The sequence below is a fragment of the Microtus ochrogaster genome, chromosome 5 (assembly GCF_000317375.1).
Source record: "Microtus ochrogaster isolate Prairie Vole_2 chromosome 5, MicOch1.0, whole genome shotgun sequence".
Taxonomy (NCBI): domain Eukaryota; kingdom Metazoa; phylum Chordata; class Mammalia; order Rodentia; family Cricetidae; genus Microtus; species Microtus ochrogaster.
The window spans coordinates 60,956,342-60,967,500 of NC_022012.1; the positions used below are offsets into that span (position 1 = coordinate 60,956,342).

The 11,159-nt window shown below is 44.0% G+C and overlaps 1 protein-coding gene across 1 annotated transcript in view; it reads left to right on the forward strand.

Annotated features, from left to right (window-relative positions):
• The window catches only part of Slc17a5 (solute carrier family 17 member 5), a 42,570-nt gene that overhangs the window by 18,630 nt on the left and 12,781 nt on the right, over positions 1-11,159 (forward strand). Inside the window, exons 6-8 of the mRNA XM_005347581.3 lie at positions 2,527-2,645; positions 4,048-4,206; positions 9,228-9,360. Of these exons, the coding sequence (XP_005347638.1) occupies positions 2,527-2,645; positions 4,048-4,206; positions 9,228-9,360 (411 nt within the window). The remainder of the gene's footprint in view (positions 1-2,526; positions 2,646-4,047; positions 4,207-9,227; positions 9,361-11,159) is intronic.

Consider the following 11,159-nt stretch of genomic DNA (forward strand, 5'->3'; position numbering starts at 1 on the left):
TTTCTCTGTAGCTTTGGAGCCTGTCCTGGAACTAGCTCTTGTAGACCAGGCTGGCCTCAAACTCACAGAGATCCACCTGCCTCTGCCTCCCGAGTTCTGGGATTAAAAGTGTGCGCCACCACCAACCGGCCTGAAGTGTGTGATTTTAAGAATTACTGAGTTGAGATTCATAAGAAAGAATCATTCAATGAGCTTTGGCTTGGGCTTAAAAGAGAATTTCTATTAATTTTTTTTTGAGGGGGAAGGTTTGAAACAGTGTTTCTTTGTGTAACAGTCCTGGCTGTCCTGGAGCTAGCTCTATAGACCAGGCTGGCCTCAAACTCAGAGATCCACCTGCCTCTGCCTCCCAAGTGCTGGGACTAAAGGCATGTGCCACCACACTCGTCCCCAGTAATTTTTGAAATGGCCTAAATATGCTTCTGCATTTTGTGCTTCCCATGCACACAAAGTGATGTTCTCAGAATTGATCTTCACAAGATCAAAGGCAACTCTGAAAAGCCTTGAGAATACTCCGCACACTTCACGTGTGAAATGTTTATCCAGTATTTAGCGCTTTGTGTAATAATAAGCACATCTGTCTCAGTATAAAAATTATCTTGCATCTTTCATAAGTCGTAAAATTATATAAATAGTAAAGAACTTAAAATAAATTTCTTTTGTTATCAGTAAATATTTGATTTGTATTGTGGTTTTATATACCTATATACACAGAGTTGTGTGAAAATTCTCAGAAGGACAGGGGCCTTAAGTAGAAGGGGCGTGAGAAGCCCCACTCCAACTCACTGAAGGAAAAATCTGTTTTCCAGGTCGTTACAGTTGACAGGACCTAGCACAGTTTGACCTGTTAGCTCTGCAGTGTGCTTCTGTGCTTCTGTAGAAACTGCTGCTGTTGAATCCTGGACTCCAGTGTCCCACTGTGAAAAGTTACTATCTGGGAGTCATGAACTTGTGTGTTTTGAAAATACTTTCTCTCAAGCAAAATTGAGTGGTTCTCCCCTAGGGGATTTAATCCTTTTCCTTTCCCTCTGTGTGAAGGCATTTCATTGCTCAGATTGATTGACAGGATCATGGGAAATAGACCTTTAAAATGAATGAAACAGATGTATGCATATGTGTGTGTGTTATAGAAATTTTTTCTTAAAGGTTTTTCTTCTCCAGAATGGACATATAGACATAGAGACAAATGTAGATTTGTAGATTTGAACATCAGGGTATGAGAAGAGATGGAAATTAGGACTAACTGTTAATTGCCACAGGTTTTTCTTTTTTGATTATGAAAACGTTCTGGAATTAATTATATTACCTCTAAAATAAATATATATAAATTTTAAAAAAATTGTTCTGAGCCAAGAATGGTAGTAGTGGCACTTGGGAAATGTAATTGCCTCGACGGGTCACCAGTCTAGGGTTAGTGAACCCGTCTGGCAGGTCAGTTATTCCAGGGTCCCTGTTCAGGCGCCACTGTAATTGCCTCGACGGGTCACCAGTCTAGGGTTAGTGAACCCGTCTGGCAGGTCAGTTATTCCAGGGTCCCGGAGAGGCACTATCTGGAAGATAAATGGGCTAGGAGAGAAGAAGAAGGCCATGCTACATTTGTCAGAGCCTCCGTTTATTAGAGATGGGGACAGCTTTATATATGGTAAGGAGTTGGGGGATGGGCACAGGGGTCTGAGCTCTTGCCACGTGGTTCATGTTGGTCACGTAGGCAGGAGGTTATCTTCAGTCAGGTCACTGCAGGCCAAGAAGTCACGAGTTGCCACACCTAGTTCCCTAGGTAGTTTGGAATGTGGGGTGGGTTCTGCAAACCGATATCTCTCCAGATAGCTCTCCATCAGCAAATTTGGGTGTGGGGTAAGCTCTGTCAATAGAACGATTCCTAACATAATTAGGGGTGTGAGGTTCTCTGCAGACTCCCCTAGGGTGATGGTTTCTGCAATGATTTTAGGAGAAAATTGGCTCCTAACAGGGAAACTAGGGCAGAAAAATCCAAACAAGAGTCTGTCTGTCTGTAGGCCCTGATTGGCTGAGCCTTATGATTGACATATATCATCAGAGTTATTTGAGACTATGCATGGTCACACATACCTGTCATCCTAGCAGTTGAGGCAGGAGGATTGCCTCAAGTTTAGGCTGGGCTTTATAGAGGGTACCAAGCCAGCCAGAATCTTAGTCATTCCTCCAAGTGCATAGAGAATAATAGTTACTATTCCATTGAAGATCTGAAACCCGAAGCTAAGTCTAATTTTTTTTTTTTTTTTTTTTTTTTTTTGGTTTTTCGAGACAGGGCTTCTCTGTGGTTTTGGAGCCTGTTCTGGAACTAGCTCTTGTAGACCAGGCTGGTTTCGAACTCACAGAGATCCGCCTGCCTCTGCCTCCCGAGTGCTGGGATTAAAGGCGTGCGCCACCACCGCCCGGCTGCTAAGTCTAATTTTATATACATTTATAGGTATATATCCTTCTCAAGATGTGAACAAAATGCTACTGACACATTCAAATGTTATTTAACTGTCTTCTTTCTATTTTAAGGTGTAATTGGAATCGTATGGTTTATTTTGTGGATGTGGTTAGTTAGTGATACGCCAGAAACTCACAAGACAATCTCCCATTATGAAAAAGAATACATTGTGTCATCATTAAAAAACCAGGTATGCACTTTGGCACATGTTAAAAATTAAGATAGTCTTTGAAATAGATCTTTTTGTTGCATATGTCTTAAGCAAATTAGGGTGAGCAAATGAAATAAATATCTAAAATACTGTCTGAAAAAATGTCTAAAACTAATTTCTTCTCGGAACTCAGGGCATGGCTTAGTGGTGGAGCATCTGTGAGTCCCTCCGCGTAGACAGATAGACACTGAGGACAGACAGACCCAGAGGACGCCATTATTAATGCCCTCGAATTGGGGATTCTTCCTTATGTGACTATCCAGCATACTCTGGGGCCAGCCCATTTATTAAATCCTAATCATTTAAAGCTGGATAGTGGTGGTGCATGCCATTAATCACAGCACTTGGGAGGCAGAGGCAGGCAGATCTCTTTGAGTTCGAGGCCAGCCTGGTCTGGTGAGTTCCTGGACAGCCAGACTGTTACACAGAGAAACTTCTGAAAAAAACAAATACACATACAAATATATTATTAACTTAACATCTGTTTCAGAATAAAAATGAGCATAAATAGAAATTCTCATGTCTCTAAGATTTATTTTTATATTATGTTTATGTGTGTGTCAATATGTACATGAGAGTGCCATTGCCCTCGGAGGCAAGAGGTGTCAGGTCCCCTGGAGTTAAAGAAGAGTGTGAGCTACCCAGTGTGGATGCTGGAGATCAGACTCAGGTCCTCTGCAAGAGAAGTGTTCCGACTTAAACCTTTTGTCCAACCTTCTCACGTGGCTGCCTTTGACCTGGTGCTTGACCTCTGGTACCCCTGCTCTGAAGGTCACGTCTCCACGTGGCTGCTGCTAAAGCCCTCACCTGGTTTTCACCCTTTGTCCCTGTGTTCCTCCCTGAGACGGTGACATCGCCCAGGCTAGCCTCGACTCCAGGCTCAAGTCACCCTCCTGCGGAAAGCTCCTGCCGAGCTGAGGCTCCGGTGTGCCGCGCCACACCCACTTTGCGCCCTTCTTGCAGATCTTTTCAGTGTAACAAAGACTGGACAGTGAGATACAGACTCTAACAAGACCTTCCGGTTCCACTACGTTTCCCTGCGTCAGCCTCCACGTGTCACGTGTGACAACGGCACTGTTCTCGCTTTCACGGAAGCATTCGTGTTTGTAGCGGCACTGGCACGTGCAGCTTTCGTGACAGTTTTAACTCCACTGTCTATGTTTCCCTCCAACCGCAGTCATAGGTTCTCTAGTTGATATTTTGAATGCAACAACTAAAATTTGTTCATTATTTTGCTATTAGCGTTTCAGAGGAATTGATTTTATGACCTAGAATACTACCAAAGTTGGTGACCCGTGTTCTGGGCTGAGTTTTAGCTAAGATGGTGGGTGGTTAAGAGTCCACACAGCTGCAGTCTCCTAATCCAGCCTGTCTCCTTCAGCTTTCTTCCCAGAAGGCAGTGCCGTGGGCGTCCATCTTGAAGTCACTGCCACTTTGGGCAATTGTCGTAGCGCATTTTTCTTACAACTGGACCTTCTATACTTTACTGACATTGTTGCCTACATATATGAAAGAAATCCTAAGGTTCGATGTTCAAGAGGTAAGAGGAAATAATCATCTGTTTCCTGTGTAGAGAACGTGTTTTCAGAACCTCATGCTCAGTTCCTTTTCACCCACATCAAATTCAGTCATCTCCTTCTCTGCTGGCTGGTTTGTATGTCCAGTCGACACAAGCTAAAGCATTTGAGAGGTGATACCCTCAGCTGAGAGAATTCCTCCTTGAAGAGCAGGCCATAGGTAGCCTGTGGTGCATGTTCTTAGTGATTGATCCGAGAGGACCCAGCCGTTGTGGGTCATACTACTCCTCGGCTGGTGGTCCTGGGTTGTGTAAGAAAGCCAGCTGAGCAAACCGTGGGGAGCAAGTCAGTAAGCAGCACTCTTCCGTGGCCTCAGCTCCAGCCTGCAGGTTCCCACCCGGTTTGATTTCCTGCCTTGGCCTCTCTCTCAGTGGACTGTGATAGGTAACCAAGGAAGCCCACTCCTCCCAGGTTGCTTTTGGTCATGGTGTTTCATCACAGCAGTGGTAACCCTAAGTAAGACACCTATCTTTTGTATTCTGCTGCACTAAACTCCCGTACATACATTCATTCATCTTTCTATCTATTCATCCATCTATCTACCTATCTATCTATCCATCCATCCATCTACCCATCCATCCATCCATCTACCCATCCATCCATCCATCTATCCATCTATATATCTGTCCATCCATCTGTCTGTCCGTCCGTCTATCATCTACCCATCCATCCATCCATCCATCCATCTATCCATCTGTATATCTATCCATCCATCTATCTACCTATCTATCTATCCATCCATCTACCCATCCATCCATCCATCTATCCATCTATATATCTATCCATCCATCTGTCTGTCCGTCCGTCTATCATCTACCCATCCATCCATCTGTCCATCCATCCATCTGTCCATCCATCCATCTGTCCATCCATCCATCTGTCCATCCATCCATCTGTCCATCCATCCATCTGTCCATCCATCCATCTACCCATCCATCCATCCATCTATCCATCCATCCATCTATCCATCCATCTGTCTGTCCGTCCATCTATCATCTACCCATCCATCCATCCATCCATCTATCCATCCATCTGTCCATCCATCCATCTACCCATCCATCCATCCATCTATCCATCTATATATCTATCCATCCATCTCTCTGTCCGTCCGTCCGTCTGTCTGTCATCTATCTAGCCATCCATCATCTATCCATCCATCTGTCTGTCTATCTGTCTATCTGTCTCTGAATGTCTATGTGTGTGTGTGAGTACACAGGCATGTCTACCCACTTATTCTCACTATTTTAGAGGAGCTATAATTATACAGCTATATAAAATGGCCCTTTTCTGGAAAGAGAGATACTGTTTTGTTTGGATTTTCGAGACAAGGTCTTGCTGTATAGCCCAGGCTCGCCTCAAACCGTGAAAGTAGCTTTAGACTGCCTGTTCTGGTTCCAGCCCGAGCATGGAGTTTACAGGCATGTACCATCATACTGACACTGGTTTTATTTATTTATTTATTTATTTATTTATTTATTTATTTATTTATTTATTTATTTTGGTTTTTGAGTTTTTTGTTTTGTTTGATTCTGCTGTTTTCCCTTTTTTTCAGTGTGTTTATATCTTTTATTTATTTTTTTAAAGATTTATTTATTATGTATACAATGTTGTGCCAGCATATATGTCTACATGCCAGAAGAGGGCACCAGATCTCGTTATAGGTGGTTGTGAGCCACCATGTGGAATTGAACTCAGGCCCTCTGAAAGAGCAGTCAGTGCTCTTAACCTCTGAGCCAACTCTCCAGCCCCCAAATCTTCTAAATTTTATTTTAATATTTTCATCTAGACGTGGCAAGCATGCAGTCTGCCTCTGGGTATCCTCCAGGTCATAGTTCATGGCACCTTTTGCCTTGTATTCCTTTCCCTATAAAAGTCCTTTTAGTGCCTAGTATCATGTCTGGAGAGCAGATGGCAACCCAGATACCTGACAGCCATCATAGTGGTGGATGGAAGTGTTGAGGTCAGACGGGGAAGAACAAGGGTCTTGGGCAAGGGGTGCTACATAGTCTGTATAGTCTGAAGTATACTTCATTTGATTTTTAATATTTATTTATTTTATTTCCAATTATGTGTCTGGGGGTTGGAGCATGTGTGCTTTCATGCAGATGTCCTGAAAACCAAAGACACCTAATCCCCCTGGAGCTAGAGTTAAGGAGGTTGTGATCCACCCTGACATGGGTGCTAGGTACCAAACTACAACATCCTCCTAACTGCTGAGCCATTTCTCCAGCCCCAGGAGTAAACATGACCCTTTCTGAAGATGCCCATTTCTGTGGGGTCTTCAGTTAGGGAGAAACAGAAAACCTTGTCTTTGGAGAGACCGAGAAACGTAAAGAAGCATAACTTATAAGGAAGCTTTGTGGTGTTTTCCTTCAAAGGGGAAGAAAATCTAAAATCCTTAATGTATAAGCACAAAGGTCCCAACAAACAGAGTTTAAGTGAGGGAACGTGCTCAGCAGACAGGGGCACCTCTGCAGGAGGCCTGAGAACCCGACTTCAGTCCCCAGACCCACACGGTAGAAAAGAACCAACCACAAAACGTGTCCTCTGCCCTGTGCATTGTGACACATACACATGCATGTGCACATAAAATAAACAAACCGTTAGTTTTGTTTTGTTTTGTGGTGTGTGGTTTTTTGAGACAGGGTTTCTTTGTGTAATAGCCTTGGCTTTCCTGGAACTCACTTTTCACAGAGATCCTCCTACCTCTGCCTCCTAAGTGCTGGAATTGAAAGCATGTACCACCACCACCCGACTATGAAAATATTACTTGTTCAAAGGCCGGAAAGATAGCTTTATTGACAACCTGAGTCTGCTCCCTGGAAGGAGAGAACCAATCCCTGCAAATCATCCACTAATTGCTCCCTCACCGTGGCACATGTGCATTTCCCATGTGAGCGCGTGCACACACACACACACACACACACACACACACACACACACAGCTTAAAATTTTTAATTTGAGAAAAAAAGAGGCCAGAGATATCAAAGGAGCACAGAAAGTCTCAGCAGAAGAAATTCCAAAGGAGACGTAATTAACCTTATAAAGAATAGTATAAGAAAGGCCAGGCGGTAGTGACACACGCCTTTAATCCCAACACTTGGGAGGCAGAGACAAGCGGATCTCTGTGAGTTCGAGGCCAGCCTGTCTATAAGAGCTAGTTCCAGGACAGGCTCCAAAGCTACACAGAGAAATTCTGTCTCAAAAAACAAACAAAAAGAATAATATAAAGAGCAGAAGGTCCCATCATTCTTCAAAGTTTCTTTCTAAGACTCAAGTAGCATTACTAGCCAGCATGGTAGCACATTCCTGTAACCGGAGCACTGGGGAAACTAAAGCATGAGGGGACCTGGGGATCCAGGCCAGCTTGAGCCACATGGAGCTACACGGAAACCACAAAAGTCTTGGTGAGGATCTGGACAAATTGGAATCTTCAGGCACTGCCATGGGGAATATAAGGCAGTCACCATGGAAAAGTGAACCCAACAGTTTTGTCCCTGCAGGCGTTAGAGATGTAGACTCAGCCTGGACGTATAATTCAGTGGTAGCATGCTTGCCTGTGCAGCATGAATGAGGCCTTGGGTTCAGTCCCCAGTATTGCCCTCCGAAAAATTAAGTCTTTAAAACATGTTTTATGAGAATTGAGACTAGCAGCACTCGGGACGCTGAGGCAGGAAGATTGCCATAAATTAATCCCAGCCTGGACGACAGAGTGAGTTCTAGCCTAGCTGTAGGAAGTGAGAACCTATCTCATTGGATGGGAATAGGGTTCCTAGTAACTCTGTAGTTACATAGAAACCCAGTTCAAACATTCATGAGACTCCTAGTAACTCTGTAGTTACATAGAAACCCAGTTCAAACATTTGTGAGACTCCTAGTAACTCTGTAGTTACATAGAAACCCAGTTCAAACATTCATGAGACTCGTGAGATGCCCTTTGCTTACAGTGGAGTTTGTTTTGGGACACTTAGATGTCAAATTGTATTTTAAAGCACCCAGTGGTGGCAGTCCTAGCACCGGAGAGACAGAGGCAGGAGGCTCTCTGTGAGTTGGGGGCCAGCCTGGTCTACAGAGCTAGTTCTAGAACAGCCAAGGCTACACAGTCTTTCAAAACAGAATAAAGAAAAAAAGAAAAAGAACTTTAAAGCGCCTCTCCGCTTTGTTTTAAGGTTTTTTTTTACATGTGTTTAGTCTCATTGATTATCCTGAGTTTTCATTTTCCCTTTTTCTTTTTTTTATTGTTTTTTCCTGTATTATTGCTTTTTAACTTTTTCCTCCGAGCCCAGGATTGCTTTGAACTCCATTTGCAGCCTAGGATGATGCAAAATCATTTAAAAAAAAAAAAAAAGACTTGAGCATTTCTTAAATAACTGAAGACTGCATTCTAGTTTAGCCAGTACCAAATGAAAGTGTCTAGGGACGCACACATATTTGGGATGGTAACTGGAGGTGAATGTTTGTAACTGTGACTGGGTGGTGCTGGCTTATAGGAAGAGGTAGAGTTGAGACAGGGCTTCTGGGTAGCTGATGATGCTCTGCTTGGCATAAATGACTCTCAGATCTCCACTTTATTAAGCTATACATTTGATTTTGTACTAAAAAAGGTTTTAAATAAATTTTTTTGGAGACTGAAACTGTGCTCAAGTTGGGGATGGGTGCACACTCAGGAGGTGGAGGCAAGAAATAAAAACAACTTGTTCTGTGGGAAGCAATGAAGGCTGATCAGAAGACTTTCCGAATTCCAAGTAGTGTCATCGATGACCCGGAGCAGACAGTACTGTTTCCCCATGAGACCGGTTGGCACAGGGATGGGTAAATTGAGTCCCCAAGATCCCTGCAAATGCCAAATGTACTTTCTGTGATATCTGAACATTATCAACATGTTGCTCCACCACTGAATGTCCGCCATTTTCAGATAGCCAGGGTTATCTGTGACTCGTGTGTTCTAATGTATTTAATCCCATATCTCTTTGCCCCTTCCAGAATGGGATCTTATCCGCATTGCCTTATTTTGGCTGTTGGCTCTGCATGATTCCCTGTGGCCAAGCCGCTGATTATTTAAGAGTCAAGTGGAATTTTTCAACTATAAGTGTTCGGAGAATTTTTACCCTCGTGGGTAAGTAAGATGAATCTTAAGTTTTATTTTGCCTCCTAGTTATACCCATAACACCCCAAAACCCTTTGCCTCTGATCACTAAGATGTGAGGTTTCCCCACACACATCCTGTTTTTCGGCACACAAGCTGGGTGTAAGGGCTGAGTCTCCCAAGACTGCCCTCCTCCACTTTAGAGGTTAGTCACAAGAACTGGACTGTGACCTACACTTTTAACTTACTAAATCGGGGTTTGATTACTTTGCTAGACTAACTCACAGAACATGGGAGACAGACAGATGTTTGCTTACTCATTATCAAAGGTACTATAAGGGACAATATGGATGAACAGCCAGATAGGAAAATCCTCGAGGCAAGGTGTATGGGAAGGGCTACCTAGGTGCCGCCACCACCACCACCACCCAGTATCTCCACTGGCGTTCTGCTGCCTAGAAGCTCCTCTGAAGCGCATCCTTGTCCTTTGGTTTGTTTTGTTGTTAGTTGGTTATTGGTCTGTTTGTTGTTGACACAGAATCTGACTGTGTGATCAGGCTAATTCCAGGCCATCTGGAACTCAAAGTGGTCCTCCTGCTTCGCCATCCTGAGTGCTGGGATTATAGGTGTGCTTACTTGGTCAGTAGCCTGTTTCTAAAGCAAATTCTCGATGCTGTAGTACCTGGGTCTGGCTTCAAAATTCACAACTTCCAATTCCAACTGTCAAGAGCTGGACCACCATGCCAAGCCCAAACCTTGTCCTTTTTTTAGTTTCTGTGGAGGCGTCATTATGCCAGCATGATCGAGTAAATCAGTGGCCATCATGATCCTTCAGATCGACCCTCATCTCTGCCAAAGACACTGGTACCTTGGTCTTGTTGAAAGCCAGTCCCAGCTACTGGGGAGGCTGAGGCCAGAGGATCATTTGAGGACAAGAGTTTGAAGCCAGACTGGGTAACATAATAAAATTCCATCTCAAAAAGGAAAAGACCTTGAGAACCAGGCTTGGTGGTACATCTCTACCATCCTGGGACTTGGGAAGTAGAGCCAGCAGAATCAGGGGTTTGAGGTCGTCCTCTTAATACAGCTTGGGCTACCTGAGGCCCTGTCTCAAATACTGGGAAAAACATACTGTCTAGGGCCACTGGTCCCAACGTCACCAGTCATATTACCAGCAACAAAAGACAATGTTAATCACTCCGGAAGTTCCAGAGGCGTGAGGGCTTGTGCCCAGAGCAGGAATGTAGAGCAAGAATGTGTGTCTCTTCGTGTCACAGTAAGTCAAGGCAGCAGAAAAGAATAATCCTCTGTCTTGTTCACATATGAACCCTGGTTCCGACAGCCACAACTGCCTGTAAGTCCACCTGAAAGGCATCTACCACCCTCTCCTGGCCTCTGCAGGGACCAGAGAATGCACACAACATACATAAAAGTAACATGCTTTACGTAAATTTGGTCTGGGAATGGCAGTACACACCTTTAATCCCAACACTCGGGATGCAGAGGCAGGCAGATAGATCTCTGTGAGTTTAAGGCCAGCCTGGTCTGCATAGTAAATTGCACGTCAGAACTACATCAAGATCCTTTCTAAATAAATAAATGTAAATTTGGGGGCTGGAGATCTGCTCCTCCAGAGGACACTGATTTGGTTCTCAGCACCCACATGTGGCTCACAACTCTCTGTAACTTCAGTTCTAGGGGATCCGGTGTCTTCTTCTAGCCCCACCCGTACTAGACATACTCGTGGTGCACACACATACATGCAAACCCTACTAGACACACACGTGGTGCACAGACATACATGCAAGCTGTACTAGACACACACGTGG